The sequence below is a fragment of the Acinonyx jubatus genome, chromosome B3 (genome assembly GCF_027475565.1).
Source record: "Acinonyx jubatus isolate Ajub_Pintada_27869175 chromosome B3, VMU_Ajub_asm_v1.0, whole genome shotgun sequence".
Taxonomy (NCBI): Eukaryota; Metazoa; Chordata; class Mammalia; order Carnivora; family Felidae; genus Acinonyx; species Acinonyx jubatus.
Window position 1 is genome coordinate 110,250,454 of NC_069386.1, and position 24,152 is coordinate 110,274,605.

The 24,152-nt window shown below is 37.6% G+C and overlaps 1 protein-coding gene across 1 annotated transcript; it reads left to right on the forward strand.

Moving 5' to 3' along the window:
• The first annotated feature begins 4,013 nt into the window (after nucleotides 1-4,013).
• CCDC196 (coiled-coil domain containing 196) lies at nucleotides 4,014-19,176 on the forward strand. The gene is made up of 11 exons (XM_015068394.3): nucleotides 4,014-4,070; nucleotides 6,121-6,324; nucleotides 6,423-6,575; nucleotides 7,849-7,945; nucleotides 8,639-8,689; nucleotides 10,623-10,700; nucleotides 10,907-10,990; nucleotides 11,510-11,569; nucleotides 11,954-12,095; nucleotides 18,729-18,787; nucleotides 18,977-19,176. The coding sequence occupies exons 2-11, from the start codon at nucleotides 6,275-6,277 to the stop codon at nucleotides 19,094-19,096; spliced, it is 894 nt and encodes a 297-aa protein (XP_014923880.1). The 5' UTR covers nucleotides 4,014-4,070; nucleotides 6,121-6,274; the 3' UTR covers nucleotides 19,097-19,176.
• Nucleotides 19,177-24,152: the final 4,976 nt, after the last annotated feature.

Consider the following 24,152-nt stretch of genomic DNA (forward strand, 5'->3'; position numbering starts at 1 on the left):
CAGTTGTGCACCTGAAAACCCAATATGCCTTATAAATGAGTACACCCAACATGTAACAGTAAATTCCATCAATCCATTCTCTACATCCACAAGCAAACTTCCTTTACAGATGGATGCACACACACGCATACGCACATGCACACACATACTTACAAAGATGAATAAAACTAGAAAATGCTTTTGGTTCCAAATATTTTATCCATATATTTAACAAATATATAGAAACAGAATAATTTTGCCAATTTGTTTCCTTATTTATACTTCTCTAGAAAGGATTTGGAGGTAATTTATTAAAATCATAAAAAAGGAGTGGTTCAGTCAGTTAAGTGTCTTGACTTCGGCCTAGGTCATGATCTCACTGTTCCCTAGTCTGAGCACTGCGTTGGACTCTGTTTTGACAGCTCAGAGCCTGGACCCTGTTTTAGGTTCTGTGTCTCCCTCTCTCTCTCTGCCCCTCCCCCAGTCATGCTCTGTCTCTATCTCTCAAAAATAAATAAACATTAAAAAAATTAAAATCATTAAAAAAGAAAAACATTAAAAAATCAAGACCAAGAAAATTTTAATTAGGTTAGAAGGTCATAAGCAGAGGTTAGGATCCAAATGTCCAAGGTCACAAAATTATCTGAGATTCTTAGCAAACCAAAAGAAAAGAAAAACAAAACTAGTTTACTGATATATCTCTAAGAGAAATTCATGCCAGTATTTTCCTAAAGAAGCAACACTTTCTTTAGTACCAAATTCTGAAAGAAATTTATGGTTTGTGGTCACCTGTGGGAAGTGCTGGTGACTGGGAGAGGTGGTGATGGAATGATGTCTTGGGTGATTTTCTTTACAAATGCAGGTAGCCTTCATAAAATTTTCTCAGGACATCTCAAGCAAAAGGTGAAGGTGTGACACAAAATATGACTCAGAGGAGGCAGTTCTACAGATGGCCCAGGGGAAAAAAAAAAAAAAACTCAAGTAAGCAGCTTTCTGCTGATGCACTGTGATCAGAGAAGAAAGCTTGAAGTGATATTTCTCAAAGGTCAGTCCACAGACCACACATCAGAATCACCTAGGAGTGCTTATTAAAACCATATGTTTTGCAGATCTACAGAGTAGCAATCTCTGGGGGTGAGCCTGGAAATCTGCAGATTTTACAAGTTTCCCGGGGGATTCTTAAATACATCAGAGCCTAGAACCACTGCAAGAGTGCTGGTCTTTAATTCTTTTTTTTTTTTTTTTTTGCTTGTATGTTCTAAAAGAATTTTCACATGTTTTATATCATTTCACATGTTTTTAGGTTGGATTCTAAAATTTATTATTTTAAGTTAAATAGCTACAAAAAACTTTTCTGGTGTATTGACATACTGACATTTTCAAATAAATCTTTTATATCACTTTAAAATGTATGCAATTAATCTTAAAAACCCATATCCAATAACATCTAAAACTGTGAATAAGCCCTTCTTTAGCAGTCAAAATTTTTATATTTTTCTCCTTTTTTTCTTTGAACTCACATTTCCATCCCATTTCCCCACAGAATTTTTTATTCAAATGCAACATATTGTATGCTTGGAAGACTTTTTTTATCACCTTATCGTACTTCTCTGCAAAATATGTATGTAACATTGAAATTTTATTTTTTATTTCCTGTGACCTTAAGGGTCTAAATGTTAACATTTCTTTAGAGTTGCATTAGCGTTATTATTAGTAGTACACAATTTTTTTCATAAATGATTTTTAAGTATAAAAAGTTATTTTGGAAATGCTTGTATTAATTGATGGGTAGACTGTCCCCTCCCCCGATTTAGTTCACATATTTACAGGTGAATATTATTTTATCTATGTTTTACCTATATTATTCTAGTCTAGAATAATATAGACTTCAGCATCAATTTTATTTTATATTATTTACTTTATATACAATACTCACTGAGAAAACTTGTTTACACAAATAAATAGATAGGAATGAAAGGTATTTTGTTACAGCAGTGTCACTCAAATCTTTGAACTCTTTCCGAATGATAAGCCAAAACCCATATAGTAATTTATCATCAAATTTCATTTGTAATAAATTTAAGCTGACAATTTTATTAGGTCATCCTTCAATTTTGTTGAAAGCAAAGAATTGGAAACCACCCGACCTGCAAAATAATTTGTAATCCAGTCATTAACAATCTTTCCCTCTCTTTAACCCCAACACCAGCATTTTGAACTGTGGTTAGTTTAATGCCCTAGAAGTTTTTAAACCCATCCCCTGAGCAAATCTCTAAAGTAAGATAAACAAGTCGCTGAAGTAAGACTTCAGATGGTTGAAAGGTATTTCGTTTTAACAAAAGGGAAAAATGTGATTAAGAAAAGGGAGATGGGGAAAGTGGCCAAGGGGCATTTGCAGGCAAATCCATTTTAGTGAAGAGCGCTTGTGGAAATTGAGGATCCAGCAAAAGACTCACTGAAAACCAACCTCATTTCCACCTTTCCTGAAATGCTTTTGTGAAAGTTCACCTGCCTCAGTGTGAAGACCATTGTACTAAGTATCTGGACACACTGAGAAAATGCATTACTTTCAAAAAGACCTCAACAGTAACACAGGGAATTCAAGAGTCCTGAAATGTAACTCAATCCTCAAAACTACCGGATTCACTCCAAATGTAGATGCTACCTAGCTTGGGACAGCTATAAAGAGGTAAAACAGACAACAAAGTGGTCCTAACAGCACAAGGAGAGGTGGGTGATCTTTAAGAACCTAATGTCTATGATTTTTCCAGCACTTCTCTACTTATTGGAAATCTTATAATGTCTTCAAGGTTGAACTGGCTCTGGGTCAGAAAGGACCAGAAGGTCTTCATGTTTCCTCCCTCAGGAATTTTGTGGCCACAACCAAAACTGAGGGAGGGGAGAATAGAAAAACTTCTTTGTCTCGTGCACACTCTTACTTTTTTCCCCCTTAATATGAAAATAATTGCCTCTATTCTTGGAAACCTGGCTTAATTAGACTAATCTGATTCTTTACTGGTAAAACTAACACTAAAATGTTACTGCTCTGAGTTCTCTAATTATAGAGCATTCACGCTTTTTCTTAACAGATACTAAAATCAAATGCTTTAATGTTGGATGAGGTCATTGTAAATAGCTTGTTATAAGGCCTAATTTGAGGTACCATATGAATTTCAGTGGATATTATGCAGTGACAAAGAAACACAATGTTTACTGCAGAAAAAAAATATGATTTGCTACTATAATTTATCTAAACATTGGTGAGGTCCTACAAGTTATTTCATAAGAAGTATGTTCGCTGACCATAACCTCCTGTTCCTCTTCCTTAGACCCCTTAAACTCAACCGCTTCCTGGTTTCTCCTCTTAACCACCCGCTCTTCAGTTTCTTCCCTGCACAGCGTGAATACCATGATCAACTCTCTCTTTTATGGATACTCTTACCAGACTGCTCAGCCCCCTTACTCCTTGAACTTCTGCTTATATATTCTGCCAAATCGCAGCTCAGAGTCAACCAACCATCTGTTCTTCCTACTATTGCTTCTATCTTGCCAAGTACTGCTGGAGAAATTGTATAACTGCTGATTCATGCCATGACAATCTGCAACTCCCAAACTCACCTTGACCTTTAGCACTACTTGGCGATCCTTTCACTCTTGCCTGGTTGGCTTCCTTTTCCATGGTGCAGGTGCTATTCCAAACCTCAAGCCATTGCTCTTCCCAAGTTTCCTACCATGCTTCCTCAATCAACAGATGACTTAACTTTCTACTGCAGGAAAAATCAGTGTTCAACTTCCCTCCTTTCAATTTCTAACAGTCATCTATAGCTTCACCCTCCCTACCTCTGTCTCAGAGTTAATGTAGTCTATCAATTATCCATTCAATACTAGTTTTTGATTTTAAGCTCTTTTAATGTATACATTATTACAAGACAAATATTCTTCTTGAAGTCAGATTACAAGTTGGAGAAATGGGCATCAGAATGTTAGGGAATAAAAGGTGCTGATTGGCCACTGAAAAGAACATATTCTGATGTCAGAATAGCAAATGTTCTTCCCTGTTCAATCATTTGCAAGCAAGGACACAAAGGAAGGTGAGTTGGATGCTGCCTGTCCATTAAGTGTTTTAAAATTCTAACGTTATTCTGCCAACCAAACATTAAGACATGAAATTTAAAGAGGCTCTGCTTTAGTATCAATGCCATTATTGTTCTCTACTATTTGATACCACCTACATCTACAGTCTAAAAAAACTATTAGTAATAAGTCCACTTAGTTCCTTCTTTTAGCTAGTTTGTTCACCCTCATTAAATCCAAACTTTTCATGGGAACTCTTAAGACAACCAGTGTGAATTACATTGTGCTTCATCTGATATGACCGTTCTAATTTAATGTCATATTATACTAGCTATCATACAAAACGTACAAGTGGCACATATTTGCTTTAGAAAATGTATTTGTAGGGGTGCCTGGGTGGCGCAGTCGGTTAAGGGTCCGACTTCAGCCAGGTCACGATCTCGCGGTCCATGAGTTGGAGCCCCGCGTCAGGCTCTGGGCTGATGGCTCGGAGCCTGGAGCCTGTTTCCGATTCTGTGTCTCCCTCTCTCTCTGCCCCTCCCCCGTTCATGCTCTGTCTCTCTCTGTCCCAAAAATAAATAAACGTTGAAAAAAAAATTAAAAAAAAAAAAAGAAAATGTATTTGTAGAGACTGCCTAAGAAGGTTTGCTGTAGAAGATCCTGATAGGAAATATTTATCAGATCCAACCAGGGGCAGATCCAGGTTTTTTTGGGACCCTGAAGTATACATAATTTGGAGATTTCCCTCTTTCTAAAAAAAGAATACAAAATTATGGATATAAAATGAGGTATACAGCCTTTGAGAGAAGTTTGTAAAGATAAAGGTCTCTGAAGTTTAAGTTTCATCAGCCTCATATAAATCAGCCTTTTTTGTATTTTGTATTGCTTAGGGCATTAAACAATCCCCAAACCCATAACAACCAAAAACACATGAAAAAGTAAACACCTGACATGAGCCAGGAACTTCATATAATATTATATTTAATTCTTACTCAAACCTTTCGCCACTCTCATTTTTACAAAAATGGGACCTGAGGCTCAGAGAATTTGGTAACTTGCTCACAGTCAGCTCACTTCTCACAGTGAAGACAAGAGTCAAACCAAGATCGACGAACTAAATCTTGTGTTATTTCCACTACAATATTCTGCCTTTAAGGTTTCCCAAAACACAAAGAGGTTAAGTTACTCTGGAGGATGCCCATAGAAGATGCCCAGAAATGCTCAGTCAATACTTGAAATTGACATGACTTAATTCATATTTGAGAACATCACTAAAAATATTGCCCTAAAGCTGTGTTTAAAGGGCTTGAAGAAAAAAATAAAAAATAAAAAAAAAAATAAAGGGCTTGAAGAAACAAATGTGTGACTCTTTGGGTTATTTTCTGCTCACTAAGTTACATAGATGAAGACAGAAAATCTTAGTCTAGGAGAAATGTGGTTCTAGCAAGGGAAGAAAAATGGAGGCCGAATCAGAATCTGGAAGTAAGTGTAAATTTGCAGTCTCTCAGGAAAAAGCCTGGCTGTGGAAGGACATACCGATAGTATGGATTTTTCACAAATTATGTCTCTTGCTATGTGTCCAGTATTATTCTCTCTTGCCCTGTAGTATATCAAGTTTTGAAGATAGGAAAATAATGATAGTTAGCTCATATATTGCTCACTATTATATCCATAGCTTATATTTGCCAGTTTGGCCTTTATTTTTCAAAAATGTCTCTTAGAGGTTTTTCTCTTCTCCTAAGACCCTCAGAAGGTAGATGCTCTGTATTTATATTTTCCTTACTCACAGAATCTGGACAGTATGTAGTAGACATTTAATGGAGGTTACTTGGCATGGAAGGTGGTGTTAGTGAGTTATTTTTGACCAGCCACTGTTTTCTAGGAATTCCATAATATAGATGTGTTCTGATTCTCTGCCCTATTCAATCAAAGACTTCAGGATAAAACTTTGGGCATTGGTTAAACCTAAGGAAAGAATTGATCAGATGTATCTAAAAGTATTTTCAGTCAACAAGCTGTCTCTGATGTTGGAGTTACTTACAAGACCTGTTGATTCTGTGGTCTTAGGGCCATTGTGACTCAAGCTGCAGCTAAAACCAGTCCAATGCAACAGACGTTTCAAGAACAGCAGCAGAAAAATGATGACCTAACTGAGTGGAACAAGAAGGCACGTATTTTCAAGAAGACATCTCTATTCTTAGAGTAGAAATTTCCCTTCAAGATGACAAGTGGTTCAAACCCTTCAGGATCTTACTTGCCCTCAAAAGTAAGGTGAGCCTTGAACAGATGCCAAGTGGTAACTATCGAGAAGGGAAAGGAGAGTCTCTATTATTAACCTAGGCTAAAGACAGATATTATTCTTCCCACAGATGTTCCAAAATAGATGACAACTACTTGAAGGAATTGAATGAGGACTTAAAGCTAAGGAAGCAGGAACTGCTAGAGATCCTAAAACCTCTTGAAGATAAGAACAATCTCTTATTCCAGAAGTTGATGTCTAACTTGGAAGAAAAACAGAGAAGGTAAGGGCTCCCTACTCAGGATTTCCTAGAGGGGAAAAAGCTGGAGAACTTTAATCCATAGGATTAACAATGATTATTTACATTTTTAAAAAGGTTTAGACATTTAGCTATAATAGATAAAGAATTTGTAGCCACAAATCAGTGGCAAGTAATCTTTTATTTACTTTTAGTAAAATTACATACGACTCAGCCCTCATCTCAAGGAGCTACAGTTATCACCCTTCTTCCCTAGGATGCCCACCAGAGAAACAGAGAAGAGCCTTTAGTATCGTCAGTCTATCATGGTTACACTGATAGCTCCTTATACATGTTTGTGGAATCACTTTAGGGTAGATGACTCTGCTCTTCCCATGCAAAGCAGTGAAATAGAAAAATTTTCTGGGCCTAGGAGTCTTCTGGAGGTCTGGCCTCTTTAATATGCTAGGCAGATAAGGTCTCAACTCTTAACTAGAGCACTCACTGTTCTTGGGACCCACCAACTTTGTTTCCTTTCCAGTCTCAAAGAATCTCACCTTAATGGATCTACCTTCATTCTCTACCCTTACAGTAAGCATCTCAGGGAGCCCCGACTTTTGGAGAGCAAAAGCCAGGCAGAAAGTTGTGATCAAGCACCAGCTGCTTACAATGCAGAAATAAACGTCTCTCAGGGCAAGAGAACACAAAGGCTTCCTTCGCTGCTTATAATTAAGGAGGAAAAAGTACCATAAACATAAGCATAAATTAATGTTTTTAAAGAATAGAGAGTCTTTGACTCACTTGGTATTGATTCAGATTTTGTTAGAAACTTCTTGATGACTTGGATTCTCTGAGAGCTACCATAAGGATATAAGTGGTTTCCCCAACTAACTCAAATGTCTTTCACATGGAGAAGCAATACCAACAGAGATGGCGTAGGACATAATTCTTGGATTTATGCTGAAGACAACAGATTCTATGAACTCCTTCTTCACAGGGGCAAAACACCCTTTCTACCCCAAAAGCCATACACCAAAATATTTTTCTGAAGGAGTAAAGAAGAGTCTCACTGGCTGTTGGAGGCCTAAGTTTTGAGCATTTTTGGACACAGAAGTCATTTTAGAGCACATAGCTGAGGCAAATGTCGATTGGGAATAAAATCATCCTATAGAGAGCTACTATGTCCAGAAGGAATTCTGTAATTCCTATGACTTCGGCACCCATCTCTCTCCCTTGACAGAACACTTTCTGACTGCTTGCAGAGTATTAATACTACCCTTTAGGAAGTATTATGTTTTGTGATGTCTTTTCATTCTAGTCTACAGATCATGAGGCAGATCATGGCAGGGAAGGGGAGTGAAGAATCCTCAGTCATGGAGCTCATTAAGGAAGCAGAGGAGATGAAGCAGAATCTGGTAAGAGGTTGGTGGGCATTTCAGGGAATTGCCTCCTGAACAGGGCTCAACTCAATTACTACCATCAGATGTGGAAGGAAAGACAGTTCATCTCTAGCATCTGAGGCTCCAATACTCCTATCTCCTTCATCTAGAAAGGGGTTAGATGAAATGTTGGGCAAATTCAAGACTTGGTAGCAAAAATTCTATTTCTTTTTGACTCTTAAAAACTTTTCATTCAGGGGTTAGTAATACAAGCATATTAACCCTTCACATTTCAGAAAGAATAGAAAATACCAAAGTAAAATAAAAGAAATAGTTTGCTTCAGGAGACTCATAAGAGTTTAAAAAACCAACAAGGTAAAGGATCTTAAAAATTATAAATTAGTGGTCTAAGCCCCAGAGAAACTTCTGTACGATCAGAACATCTTAAGTGTTGTGTGAGGAACACATTTCTGTTGATATCATACTATAATTACCATAATTATAGTTATTATTAAAAATCATTATTATTTTTTTATTATCATCATCATCAAACTCATCTCTCATGTTCCTGGATTTTGAGCTAGGTCTATTTATTGCCTTCCTTTATGGTTTGTTTTATACCTGTGTCCCCATCCCTTTCCCCTCATTATTTATAATTTCTTCCAATTTCACTTTAATGACTGGACAAACACGTTTCTGTTTGTTTGGTTTCCTCCCCACCCCCAACAGGAAAGGAAAAACAAGACGCTTCGGAAGGAAATGGAGATGCTATGGAACAAGGTGTGCCTCTAAGGATCTCTTGATAGAATTGTCTTACCGGCCCTAATGCAAAGAACTTCCCTCTCCTCTGGTCCCCATTCTCATTTTGTGACGTCCCGGCTTCCATCCTTGCCTCCTTCCATTCCATCCTTCGCACAGCAGCCAGAGTGACATTTTTGAAATAATCAAATCACGTCGTTATTCTTATGGAAACCATTTATAGCTGCTCCTTATTGTGGCATAATGTGGCTGTTGCCTGCCTCTCTCTTCTCATAGAAGTCTTCCCCTTCCTTACTTTCTATGCAACCCACACAGGCCTCCTTATGGATTCTCAAACATGCCCAGACTCTTCCTATCTCAAGGCTTTTGCTTTACCCTGGCCTATAATACTATTTCTTTTGGTTGGCTCATATTCATGCTTCAGGTCTCTGCTTAAATGTCACCTCCTCAGGGAGGTCCTCCTTGTTCACTCTATCTAAAATAGGGCACCCCGGGGCGCCTGGGTGGCTCGGTCGGTTGGGGGTCCGACTTTGGCTCAGGTCATGATCTCGTGGTCCCTGAGTTCCAGCCCTGTGTCGGGCCCTGTGCTGACAGCTTGGAGCCTGGAGTCTGCTTCAGATTCTGTGTCTCCCTCTCTCTCTGGCCCTTCCTCCCTCTCTCTCTCTCAAAAATAAACAAACGTTAAAAAAAATTTTTTTTAATAAATAAATAAAATAGGGCACCCCTTCCTTACTTTCTATTATATAACTCTATTCATGTCCTCCATAGCACTTTTTATAATTAAACTTATTATTTTTATTTTACTATTACTATTATTATTATTAATTATGATTATACTTGTTTCTTATCTCCCTGACCCCCTCTGGAATACAAGCTCCTCCAGTTTCTTGATTGCTTTGTTCATCTCTGAATCCTTAGCATGTAGCATAATGCTTAGAACATAGTAGACAATAAATGTAAGTTGGATGAATGAATGAATAAATACCTAATTCTAATTCTCCTATGATTTTGCAACAATCACGGCATTGCCTAATATATAATAGTAGGGCCTTTTGTTGGGAAACCAGGTGGGAGTGGATGTTCCTTTGTAGTCTAAGTCGTTGGGATTTGAGTGCTTTTTCACAGACTAGAGGACTAGAAGAATAGATTGTGTCTTGTGATATAAACAGTGTGTAGTGTGATCTCTGACTGCTTTTTTCATATTAACTTTCCACAAATAATCAGGATACCATCAAGTCTTGCATCTTGACCTGAGATCTGCTCCTACTTCTCAGAGGTAGCTACAAATCAGTTCTGTGAATTGTCAGTTTTAGTTCTTCTGTTTTTGAGTCCTTGTGATAAGAACTATGCCAGCACAATTCGTCTATGAAAATCCAGCTTCTTCAAAGCTCCCAAAAGATTTTAAAAGGGATGTCCCTGTATGTTAGCTTGTGATTGGCTTTCCCTACCCATAGTTTTAGACAGCAGAAAGTGGAGAGAGAAAAACAGTATGGTCAGGGGTTAAGAACATAAGCTTCAGGGTTCACAAGATCTGCTTCAAATTCCAGCTCTGTACTTTTGTAGCTGTGTGACCCTAAACAAATGACTTAGCCTCTTCAAATATCTTTTCCTCTTTGGAAAAGATGGAAGTAAAAATAGTCCTGTGAGGCTTAAATGAGAATGTTTGTAATGTAGTAGCATATTGTAAATAAGTAAAGACATGTGCGAGTAGCTTACAGTACTGATGGCTGATAATAAGGGTACAGTTAGTAGGTTTTATTGTTATAAGTTACACTAAAGAGACCAAATAGAAGGACTTGTTCCATTCTGAACCCCATTTGGTAGTACACTTTTCTGGTCAAACCCTGACAGTTTCCTGACTGGCAGAAACCAAAAAACCTTGACTTATATTGGTTTTCCACTTCCCTCACTAATTCCCACTAATTTAAAGCTTTGCCAAAACGTCTCTCTACAGACATTCGACACAGAAGAACTTGGTGATCAACAAAAAGCACCGCCGATAAAAAACAAAGCAGACTTGCAGGAGGGGAAGGCAAGTGGACTACATGTTACTTAGAATTTCAGGGTTGTTGATACCACGCTGCTGGAAACAGCCTGTTGACAATCAGGGCTAATTTGGGCAGGCAAATAGGCGGGATCTGGGCCTTGAGCATATATGTGTTGGATTTACTGTTGGCTGAGACATTGTACTTCTTTCCCGGGACCTTCTCTTCCTTTAGCTCTCTTCTTTTATCCCAGGTTCCCAAAACCCCCTCCTCACCTAGGAAGACCAAGAATGAACTGGAGACATCATGTGCAGAGAAAGTGAAAGAGAAAAAGAAGGTAGTGTGATCTTTCTGAATGGTAGGGGCTTTTAGAGGTGATAGAATGGAAATTTTTAATAATGTATTAGTATGCTCCTGAAACTGATACAAGTTTTATAGGAGATGTGATTCCTTTGGGATATTATATTTGAATCAGAGTGGCATTGCAAGTTTAGGGGAAATAACGTTAACGAGGGCAAAGTGGGAGAAACTATACCAACAATGTAACTCCACAATAACTATGTGATGTCAAAATAATAGCTAATTTGTTTTTGAACATTTATCTAGGGATATTATGCTTGTATCTAATCTTCTCACAACAAATTTATTAGTAAAAATTGATTCTATTCATTTAGCTTTTAGCTCTTAGAGCATGGATTGTACCGATGAGGGCTACTGGAAGGACTGTGCAGTTGAAACCAATTTATTAGTGAATCTATGACAGCATACTTTGGCTATGGAGTCTTGGCAGCATTTTGAGAACGCTGATTTCTGATCTCAATTTATTTTGTCACCCAGAAGCTCTTTCTTCCACCAGGAAAAGCCACAGAGGAAAATGGAATGGGTCAGGTATCAGGAACAAGCCAACATCCTTCAGGTACTAAGATCTTCCAAGGTTGGACATGGGATACAGTTTCACTCAAATAATACAACATCTTTTAGTTTCATAATAGTAATCCCTATGCCCTCCTCTGGATTACCAATTATCCTGCTAAAAGAAATGTTCCATGGCGAGATTGCTGTGGAAACCTATCTCCAGCTTCACCTTGAATAACTTAAGATAAATACATTTTTTTTCCTTTAGTCTTGATTTTGTTCTATTTGAAATGGGGGTGGGGGGAATCACAAATACTTTCTGCCCAACTTTAAAGACTGAGCATGATGGGATCATTTTAAACTTCTGAGTAAAAAGGTTTCAAGTAACAGGTGGTTTAGAGAAGCCAATACTATATGTGTAGCTCTGAAAAATGTTCTCCTGTAGAATGGCTTTAATGGCAAAATGATTGAGTTGAGAATTGAAGCCTTGAAGAACTACCAGAAGGCCAATGACCTGAAATTGTCACTGAACTTACAGCAGAATTTGGAGCCAAAGCAAGCATATTTTAATCTTCCTGGGTCTCGAGGTAGGTAAAGTATCAGTATACATGTGGAGGTTTTATTTTATTTTACATTGAAAATTCCATTCCTTGCAAAGTGATTACCACAATGCCTGGCACACAGTAAATTAAATGTTAGTAGTGACATAATAAGTTTTATAACTATCATTATTATTTCTCAGAAGCTCTGGTAAAGTAAGGATTCCTCTGGAGAAAATGAATTTTCTTTTGTAAAGACTAAATTACATATTATGTACTTAGTATATGTAGTTGATACATAGTTGACACCTGATAACATTAGTTTCCTCCCCACTTCCTCCATTTTCCTAGGAATTATTGTAGTTTGATCTCATGAATCTTGTTGGAATAGACTCTGCTATTTCAGAACAGAAGGCCAAAGAGATAGCCATCTGACAATGGGTGTGAGTTTTGCCAATCCAGATTTTTCTCTGAGATTTTCAGTGTTTCTTCCCCCCTCCCAAAGAATTTATGGCATCATTAGAGAAAACAGTAACTGATTTTACCATAAAAAAAAAAAAAGAAAAAGAAAAGAATGGGGCGGCTGGGTGGCTCAGTCAGTTAAGTGTCCAACTTCGGCTCCAGTCATGATCTCATGGTTTGTGAGTTCGAGATCCGTGTTGGGCTCTGTCCTGACAGCTCAGAGCCTGGAGCCTGCTTCAGATTCTGTGTCTCCCTCTCAATCTCTCTACCCCTCCCCTGCTCGTGCGCTGTCTCTCTCTCTCAAAAGGGAATACACTTAAAAAATTTTTTTTAATAAAAAAAAAAAAGAATAGCTTCTGAGGGACAGGAGAAAAGGTTCTTAAATTTTCAGGGATCTATGAATCTGAACTCTATTTTTTAATTTAAATTATTTTTATAATTTAAATTATATATTTTTTAATTAATTACGTATAACATGTAATATATACAAAAGAACGTATGGAATATATGTAATTGTGAAACAAGATAATAAAATTACTCCCCATGAATATACCAGTCTACTTAAGAATGGGAAAATACTTAGTACAGATGCTCCTGTGTGGAATCTGAATTCTATTTCAAAAAAGACACATGCAGTGAGAAATCATGGTTAGGGGATGACAATGTTTTATTAGTATTGGTATCAGTATATATATCTCTAATTTCTTCTCAATCTTATTCTATTAAGGGCTTGAACAGCTGATAAAATCACACAGAGCACATAAGATTAAATAAATATATGAGTAAATCAAATCAAAGAGAAAATAAGTTGAAGCCAGGTAAATACATGAAAATACATGATGAAAGTATTATATATAGTTGGTAGAAGCAGGCTTCAAACTTGGTTCTGGATTTCCCAGAAAAAGAAACATGGGTTTACATTGTCCACAAAATAATAATAAACCAATTGCTCAGGAGAAATATAGATTTTACTAGTACTGAGACCAGAGAGAAATTTCTCTTCCATGGAGATGGGATACTCTACATATGTTATAGTAGCTAATGTCCTCAACAATATTTCTAAGGTGAATTCAGAATCTAAATTTCCTAGCCTGTTTCTTATCTTTGTTGGCACAATATAATAAAAAAAATTATCAATCTGAAATTTTTAAAAAGCAATGGGTCAGTTCAAGATGATTTGGTCCATGTGCACAGCACACTATTAGTCTGACTTGGCCCATAGATAAAATTTACAAAATCTAGATGGCTGGATCTACTACCCATGCTTTAACCCGTGTTCTACTTATATTTTTTCTTTTAACTATTGCTTGATAAGAATTGGAAACAGAAAGCTTGAGATTTTCTTCTCCAATAAGAACCTAGAATACAATCAGAAGCAATATAAAGTCATCAAGTTATAAATTTAAAAGATGGAGGAGAAGAGGGTATGAGAAGGACAGATTCTTGTTTTACTTTAAAATTAGCTGAAGGTCATTTCAAAGGATCTTAGAGTAAGGAGTTTAAAATCTTTTAGCTCCAGATTCAAATCAAGTCAAGATTAGTAAATAGTGAAGGGTTCCATTTGATTCAATCACCCTATGGAGATTTTTTTTTTTTTTCCTTCCTTGCAGAACGTTGAATCTTTGAACTTTGGACTAGGGCAGCCCACAGATCGTACCCTCTTTTCTCTTATCTCCTCTTTATGCTTCTGGAGAATTAAGTGATAGGGCACTAAATTTCCAGTTACCACAAATGAAAGTAGCTACAGGCATGTGTGACCCATTACTGCTCTGTCTTACTGATTGTGCATTCACTGAACACTGATTATAGGCCAGTTTCATTTTCTAACACCCACATAACACAAAATCTTTGGGTTTATTTGAGCCTAAGGGGATCTGAAATCTGAGTCCTAGATTTTGTTTATGTTGACTTCTTTGTTTGATTATTGAAAAAAGAACAAAAGAAGCATTAGTTTTCTTCATAGAGGGATTTTTAAAGTAATTATGTTAAGATAACATTATCAACAGTGATGTGATACGGTTTAGTCATGCTCAGTGTTTCCCAAATTCCCTTAGTCTATTTTTTATTCAGTATGTTCTGTTTAGATTGGCTTCCTTAATTTCCTAATGCATTCCTGGAAAATAAAGTTAATATTACTGTTTTCTTATTTTTTTAAGTTTATTTATTTAAGAGAGTGCACGCATGCATAGAGTGGAGGAGGCAGGGAAGGGAGAGCGGAAAGGGGAGTGACAAAGAAAGAATCCCAAGCAGACTCTTCGCTGCCAGCACGGAACCTGGCCCTACACCGAAACTACAAGCCACAAGTTTATTACCTGAGCTGTAAATCAAGAGTCCGAGGCTCAACCTACTGAACCATCTAAGCGCCCCAAAATTCCTATTTTAAGTGGAAAACCAATAATAGTTTTCCATAATAGAAAGTAAACTTAATAAGTATACTGAAAACAAGATTTTAATGTTCTAACCAGATGCTAAAGCCTGAGGTCCGTTTTATCTTTATTGGGAAGTGAGATTAGCATGGTGTAGGGAGTTTTAAAGCAAACCTGCACCAAACCGAAAATTTCTCCTTGATGCAATCGAGTTTGAAGAACTGAAAAGGGAGTAATTTTTTCACTGTGATTTATATAGTAGTTAATGCTGTGTTCTAGCACCTCCTAAATTTATTTCAGTTGCCACTCAAAATCATCCCACCATCAAATTTCTGGAAACAGTACTTTAATAGAAAAGCTCTGGTTTTACAGTCAGATATATGAGCCACAGGCCTTATTCTGAGGCTAAACAGTTAAATAACCCAGGCAAGTCATTTAGTTTCAGTTTTTTCTTTGCCTAAGACAGTCAAAACATATTATAGAGCATATTGAAAACATGTGGTTTTGGGTAATGCTCACAATAACTCTCTAGGGTAGATATCATAGGACAAAACACTAGTTCAGAAAAGCCAGGCTTCTGACTCCATCTCCAAAGTTCATCTCCTAAAATGTGCAGAAAATGCCAGTGTTAAAGCATATGATATCTCATGACCCTTCCACATCTAAAAGGTATGATTTAAATCTGAACTTATCAACTTTTTAATATGTAATCGTCCCAATGAAGACTCATACTCCCTAAGGGTAATTTGTTTAGTAGTAAAGGAAACCGTTGAAAATAGGTTCACAGTTTGTAATTCTTCATTTAACCCAGTAGGTGGCACCAGTTACATCCAGGCTTCTAGTCCACAAATAGTGGTAATTCAGGAAACCTGAAATATCGTCAGAGAGATTGGCCTTCTATTACTCTTAGGACAAAATGTGCTACACTTATATATCAAATGAAAAAAAAAAAACTATTGATGTTTTCTTCCATGCTCTGCACTGAGGTGTATTACTGGCAGCCTTGATTAGACCTTAATAAACTCCATATTCTGCTGTGCAATCCTTACCTATTATTCTATGCCTTGAACTAGAGTTCCCTCCATTCCAAATACATCCACTGTCCACTTCCTCCACAATCCCTATCTAATACTGTTTCTTTCCACCACAGAAAATTCAGGTAATTGGGACACTGAATTATAAAATGAGTTGGGCAATTGTACACGGTGTTGATTTTTTGAAGTTTAAGTCCTTAATACTGTTCCTAGATACAGTTCATTTTCCTCTAGTTTCAAAAGAATTGAATTTCACAAACCTGTCTTAAAGGATGAAGTGTCATTTTGGACACACCTCCCAGCAAATCAGGGTATAGGCCCTTCTGTTCTAGGCATTTCCAAATAGAAAAAAGGTTTCTCCCACTACTCTTGGCCAAGAATCCCTCCTCCCACATAAACTGTCCTGTGTGCTGGTTGGCTGTGTTGCAGTGGTGTGATCTATTTGGTTGGCAAGATACAATCTTGTGTTAATATTAGTTTGTTGTACTTTATGCAATCCATACTTGCAAACCCTCTTGAGGCCCTGGTTATATATAGCATTACCTTTGTCAATCTAATCTGTTTGGCATTCCGCCTCGCCTAGGCTTATAGAAGAGAAAAACATTTTAGACCGAGTGAAGTCCTTATGGACATGGGTCACATGTAAAGGGATTTGCTTTCCCACCAGTGTAAAATTACAATTTGACCCAGGCTATGGAACAGTCCTTCCCCAGCCTCTGTAGAGTCAAGAGAACAGTTCGTGGTCTTTGGCAGCCATGTATCTTAGAGAGCACAGGCATGAAGTAATCTTTCAATTCAGCTGACTTTTCCATCATGCCTGCTGGTAGTTTAAAGAGGAAGTTTATCTTCGGCAATAATATAACTGACGATAAGACATTTGATTCTGACAGACTTCTTTTCTCTCCTCCCCTCCACCTCCTCTCCCCACTGAACTCATACTCTTGGCATTTCCTTGAGTTCTTTTGAGAAGAGGCTGAAGGTTGGATGTGAATATTTTGCTACACTTATAAATTCAGATGAAAGCCCAGTGAGGTGGGAAATGAATACTCTTGAGACCTTATTTATTCTATAACTCTCTCTGTTCTTAAAGCAAGTCATTCTTCCTGGCTTTAACCTTTACTTCACTTTAGTATTACTCTTCCTGATGGCTGACATATACTCCAGTAAGTGCTGCCAAATAATGTTAAGCTAAAATGCTGGAAAACAGAGTCAGAAACCCACAGCTCAAATCTGGGTCCTTGGTAAATATGTTTTTAGGTTTGTTTATTTATTTTAAGAAAGAGAGAGAGCGCAAGCAAGGTAGAGGCAGAGAGAGAGGGATATAGAGAGAATTCCAAGCAGGCTCCCTGCTGTGAGTGCAGAACCTGACATTGGGCTCGAACTCAGGAGCCATGAGATATTGACTGAGCCAACCTCAAAAGTCGGAAGGAAGCTTAACCAACCAGGCACCCCTAAATATGGGCTTTTTAAAGCTTTAAGGCAACTTGAACCTTTTGTGGATTTTGTTATTTTACTTTATTTTATTTTGTTTTGTTTTGTTTTATAGAGAGGACTCACACAAGTGGGGGGAGAGGGGCAGAGGTAGAGTGAGAGAGAGAATCTTAAGTAGGCTACATGCTCAGCATGAGCCCAACTCAGGGCTCAATCCTATGACCCTGAGATCATGACCTGAGCCAAAATCAAGGGTCAGACATTTAACTTACTGAGCCACCCAGGCAACCCAACTCGAACTTTGAATGTCAAAGTTAGGTTTCTATTATAGTAGTACTACATAGTAGTTACTATAGTTACTACTACTACCTATAGTAGGTTATGAAGTTAATTTTGAATCGAAGTCATTTTTTCGCTTCCTATAAAACCCCACAGAAGTCCAGGGGAGAATAAAATTCTTCCTTCCTAAAAATAAATTTTGAAGGTTGAAAAAAATAAACTGTACCTTTATTAATATTATGATTATTTCAATGAGTGACAATAGCTTCCAAACTTTGTAATATCACACACTTAGGAAACTCAGCAGGATTATTAGGATAGGGTTGTCATATTTAGCAAATAGAGGATGTTCAGTTAAGTTTGAATTGCAGATAAATAATTAATGTTTTAGTATAAGCATGTTCCAAATATTTCATGGAACGTGCTTATACTAAAAATATTTAGTGTTTATTGAAATCCAAACTTAACTGGGTATCCTGGCAACCCTAACCTAGGACAGACTCACTACAGAGCCTACTTAAACGCCCCACAATTCTTCCCCCCGCCCCGCTTTTTATTGGCTCTCTTCTTCTTCATCTCAGCCTATGCCTGTCATTCTGTCTGCCTCCTTTTTTTGTCCCCTCGCCCACCTTTATCTTTTTTGTTGTTCTCTACTGTCCACAGTTGGCCATTTTTATGGAATATGTATCTGGGTTATCTGAAATATATATATATATATACATATATATATATATATATATATACATATATATATAATTTATCATCCCATTTCTTCATGTAAAGGTTATATTAAACATATGCTTTGTAGGCTCTCAAAATTATTTCTACTTGCATATAATCCTCAAATGATTTTCTTCCCTCCGTGGGACATGGGCCCTCAGCAGAGAAGGGTTTGCCACTTGAACTCTAAAAATACTGTTTGAAGTTGTTTTCTAACACAATTACAAAATCCACATTAATGCTAATGCCAGAGTCATTCTACAGTGATGCAATGATATGTGATGTGTGATGAATGTTAGTAGCCTTACAACTCAAAATAAAACCAGGTTTTGTTTTGTTGGGTTTTTTTCCTCAAAGAAAGCTCCCATTTTCCTAATGTTTCCCACCAGGTACTGTGAACACTACAACTACCAGCAGATTAACTACCAGCAAAAACAAATGTAATGTGGTAAGAACTAGTTTCATTTTCAAAATTATTTTAAAGGCTTGCATAGATAGTGGGTGTAGATTTTTAGAATTTATTTGTTAAAGTACATTCTAATTTAATATTTTTAGGAGATTTGTAAAGTGGGTGCCAGGGCACTTGATGTTTTAATTGTTTTTTGGATTCCCCCCACCCTGCCCTTCTATGTTGTAGAGAATTCTGGGATCAAAAACCTACACAGAACAACAAAGAGCTAAAGGAAATCAGTTTGATGATGTAGGAGGGAGGATCTTTTTTCTGAGGTCACTGCCAGATGAAGCTCTGAAGGATTAGAAGGCTTTCACTCCGTTTGCTTTGGACAGATTTAAAGACGAGGCACAGCCATTTGTGTTAATTAAAATCTCTCAAACCTTTGTTTTAGTGCAGTTTATTCTGTCCCCACTAAATTGGGTGGAAATGCTAGTTAGATGTTTGACCTTAAGCATGTCAGGAATTTAGTCATTTAGGGATTGTAAAATAGTCCCTGATTATTTTGATAGCTTTTGATTTTGAAATGACTAGGTTCAAACCACATTGTATGTTGTTAACAAGTCCATGAAAGGCTGTTCCTCTCCACCTCTGAAATGTTTCATTCTGCACGGATCCATCACTAACATATGAGCAAAAGTACATACAAAATAAGGAAAATTATAAGCCTTACAGTTTTTTTACTCTCTCGTCTATCATGTCCAACTGTCCTAGTTTGCCTCCTAGTTATCTGCCTCCATTCTGCCTCCTCGTTATCTTTTCCTTTAATATCTCCTACCTTCCTATCTTCTACCTAACTGTTTTAGTTCAGGCCCTCTTTCCTGCCTAGATTAGCATGGCTCTTAATTGGTTTCCCCTCTCTAGTTCCTCTATTCTATCTTCCACAGCACCTGAAGCTGTCTCTTCTAAAAGAGGAATGAGATCATGTCTTTTTCCTACTGGTTTTCCATTGACTTTAGTATAAAGTCCAAACTCCTTCATAGACCATATAATGATTTACCTTCTGCCTATGTCTCTAGTCTCCTTTTTCACTGTATCTACCTTTCTTCATATATTGAGCTCAACAGACCTATTTGCAATTCCCCTGATGTGCCATTAGGTCTATTATCTCCATGCCTTTGTATAAAGTTGATTCTTCTCTCCTTGTCTATTTGCCCATTAACATTTGTCCATAGGGCTGAGTTTGGTGCCCTTCTCCCATCCCAGCAATTCTTAATTTTAACTATTGTATTAGAATCTCCTTGGGAGCTTTTAAAAATACCAATTCACTAGGGAGAGGGGCCAAGATGGTGGAACAGCATGGAAGTTTTTTTGTGTCTTACATTCATAAAATACAGCCAGATCAACACTAAACCATCCTGTACACGTAGAAAACTGATTTAAGGATTAACACAACAATCTGCACAACCTGAACCACAGAATTCCACAGGTATGCAGCCCGCAGGGGTGAACTTGGGGAGAGAGAAGCCACCGAGGTCAGGGAGCTGTTTTTGCTTATGGAGAGAGAACAGGGGTGGAGGGGGAGTTCAGGAAAAGGACCCCCAAAAAAAACCACCTGGAGAGAAAGTGGAAAAGTGGAAACAGCTGCAGGGACTGAACTAAAAAGGGAGAAAGGAAAAAGGAGAGGGTTTAAATTCCATTAAGACTCTATAAACAGGGGGAGTGTAGAGTCTGAAACGCCACAGCTCAATACCTGGTGGTGCCCTGGTGAGAAGGGCGAATCCCCAGGAGCAGAGTGAAGTTGAGGGTCTTTGGGCCACACAGGGAGAGGCGGTTCCCCTCCTGGGAGGACATCTGGTAGAGGCTGTGTGGCTCCCCCAAAGGCCCCAGTGGACCCGGGAGAAAAACCACATTCACGGGTGCTGGAACAAGGTCATTGGGAGTGAAGCCTGGTGCCAGCTGTGTGGTGTGATTTTCCATAATCTCTGAAACACAGCTGCCACATGATCGTGTGAACTTTTTCTGGGGTAGGCTAGCACTCAGCCACAGTCTCTGAGCATCAGCGGCAGCATGGTCCCTTGAACGTTCCTGGGAGCAGCCGGCACCCGGTCATTGCTGTGTGAGACCCTCCCACAGAGGGGCAGAACGGGTCAAAGCTGCAGTCCCTCAGAAGTAAGGGGTTGGGAAACACAGCTGCATCTGAGATAAAACTCAGGAGGGAGGTGCTACCTGGGGCTTGGTCACAGACAGCGTAAAAGCAGGGAGTGAATGGAAGCTGAGGACAAAGGACTGGTGCGCAATTGCTGGTCAGGGAGAGCACAGAGTTCGATACTAGAGACTGGGTAGCTGGGTGATGCCATTTTCACTGTTCCCATGCATGCGCATACGCACCTACGAGCACCACAACACTCCACCCCAGTAGGCTAGCAACGCCATCTAGTGGAGAATGGAGATGTTACACTAAGCCCTGCCCAACTGGGCCAATCTCACTCTTCAGGAACACAAATCCGCTTGCTTAGCTTAAGGACTATAAAGCTCTTCATAGTTTGACTTCTAGGGGAAAATGAAGTAATTTCAATCATGTTTCAGTGTGTTCACTGGTCCATCTGTTCCATTTTTTTTCTCTTTTTTGTTTCTTTTCTTTTTCTTGAATACAGAAGAAGAAAAATTTATTTTTATTTTCAATTTTTATTAAAAATATTTTTATGTTTTTTTCCACTATATGTTTTACATTTTTGTGAATTTTTCAAATTCTATTTTACTTCCATAATTTCAGTTTTAAAAAATTGTTTATTTAATTTATTTTTTAATTTACATCCAAGTTAGTTACCATATAGTGCAACAATGATTTCAGGAGTAGATTCCTTAATGCCCCTTACCCATTTAGCCCATCCGCCCTCCCACAACCCTTCCGGTAACCCTCTGTTTGTTCTCCATATTTAAGAGTTTCTTATGTTAGGTCCCCCTCCCTGTTTTCATATTATTTATGTTTTCCTTCCCATATGTTCATCTGTTTTGTATCTTAAAGTCCTCACATGAGTGAAGTCATATGATATTTGTGTTTCTCTGACTAATTTCGCTTAGCATAATATGTCTAGCTCCATCCACATAGTTGCAAAAGATTTCAAGATGGAAAGATTTCATTCCTTTTGTCCATCATTTCATTTTATTCTATTTCATTGTATTCATTTTTTTTCAAATTTTCAAACGTTTTCCTTCCCCCTGCTTTTTTCGCCTTTTTTTTTTTTTTTGGTTTTCAACAACAAGACCAAAACACACCTACAATCTAGCATCATTTATTTGATTTGTGTGTGTGTGTTGTTTTAATTTTTTAATTTTAATTTTTGTTACCGTATTAATTCCTTTTCTTCCTTCAAAATGACAAAATGAAGGAATTCACCCCAAAAGAAAGAGGAGAAAGAAATGACAGCCAGGGACTTAATCAACACAGATACCAGCAAGATGTCTGAATGAGAATTTAGAATCACAATAATAAGAATACTAGCTGGGGTTGACAATAGATTAGAATCCCTTTCTGCAGAGATAAAAGAAGTAAAAGCTAGTCAGCATGAAATAAAAAAATGCTACAACTGAACTGCAATGTCGAAAGGATGCCATGGCAGATGCTAAGGATGGATAAGGCAGAGCAGCAAATCAGCAATATAGAGGACAAACTTGTGAAGAATAATGAAGCAGAAAAAAAGAGGGAGACTAAGCCAAAAGAGCACAATTGAAGAATTAGAGAAATCAATGACTCATTAGAAAGGAAGAACATCAGAATCACAGGAGTCCCAGAAGATGAAGAGAAAGAAAAAAAGGTAGAAGTGTTATGTGAGCAAATCATAGCAGAAAACTTTCCTAACCTGGGGAAAGACACAGACATCAAAATCCAGGAAGCACAGAGGACCCCCATTAGATTCAACAAAAACCAACCACCAACAAGGCATATCATAGTCAAATTCAAAAATACTCAGGCAAGGAAAGAATCATGAAAGCAGCAAGGGAAAAAGAGTCCTTAACCTACAAGGGAAGACAGATCAGGTTTGCAGCAGACCTATGCACAGAAACTTTGCAGGCCAGAAGGGAGTGGCAGAATATATTCAATGTGCTGAAGTGGAAAAATATGCAGCCAAGAATACTTTATCCAGCAAGGCTGTCATTCAAAATAGAAGGAGAGATAAAGAGTTCCCCAGACAAACAAAAACTAAAGGCGTTCCTGACAACTAAACCAGTCCTGCAAGAAATTTTAAGGGGGACTCTCTCTGAGGGTAGAAAAAAATGAAGAAAAAAAGAAAAAAGGCCAAAAGCAACAAAGACTAGAAAGGGCCAGGGAACACCACCAGAAACTCTAATTCTACAAGCAACATAATGGCAATAAATTTATATTTTTCAGTACTCTCTCTAAACATCAGTGGACTCAATGCTCCAATCAAAAGACATAGGGTAACAGAATAGATAAGAACAAGATCAATCTATATGCTGTTTACAAGAGACCCATTTAGACCTAAAGGCACCTTCAGATTTAAAGTAAGGGGATGGAGAACCATTTATCACACTAATGGTCGACAAAAGAAAGCTGGGGTAGCCATACTTATATCAGACAATCTAGACTTTAAAATAAAGACTGTATCAAGAGAAGAAAAATGGCATTATATCATAAAGTGTCTTTCCACCAAGAAGACTTAACAATTGTAAACATTTATGTGCCAAATGTAAAAGCACCCAAATATATAAATCAATTAATTACAAACATAAGGAAACTCATTGATAATAATACCGTAAGAGTAGGGGACTTCAACATCCCACTTACAACAATGAATAGATCATCGAAACAGAAAACCAACAAGGAAACAATGGCTTTGAATGACACACTGGACTGGATGGACTTAACAGATATATTCAGAACATTTCATCCTAAAGCAGCAGAATACACATTCTTCTCCAGCACACATGGAATGTTTCTAGAACAGATCACATACTGGGACACAAAAAAGCCCTCAACATGTACAAAAAGATCAAGATCATACCATGCATATTTTCAGACCACAATGCTATGAAACTCGAAATCAACCACAAGAAAAAATGTGGGAAGATAACAAATACCTGGAGACTAAAGAACATCTTACCAAATAATGAATGGGCTAACCAAGAAGTTAAAGAGGAAATTGAAAAGTACATGGAAACCAATGAAAATGATAACAATACAACACAAAACCTCTGGGATGCAGCAAAGGCGATCACAAGAGGGAAGTATATAGCAATCCAGGCCTTCCTAAAGAAAGAAGAAAGGTCTCAGATACACAACATAATCTTACACCTAAAAAAGCTGGAAAAAGAACAGCAAATAAAACCCAAAAACAGCAGAAGACTGAAAATAATAAAGATTAGAGTAGAAATCAATGCTATCAAAACCAAAAAAAAA

Bases quoted from the DNA above. Each gene is read 5' to 3' on its own strand.
- CCDC196 (XM_015068394.3), top strand. From the start codon at position 6,275: ATGACAAGTGGTTCAAACCCTTCAGGATCTTACTTGCCCTCAAAAGTA. The intron at 6,576-7,848 runs GTAAGGGCTCCC...TTTTCATTCTAG, and splicing joins TTGGAAGAAAAACAGAGAAG to TCTACAGATCATGAGGCAGA. The intron at 12,096-18,728 runs GTAGGTAAAGTA...GTTTCCCACCAG, and splicing joins TAATCTTCCTGGGTCTCGAG to GTACTGTGAACACTACAACT.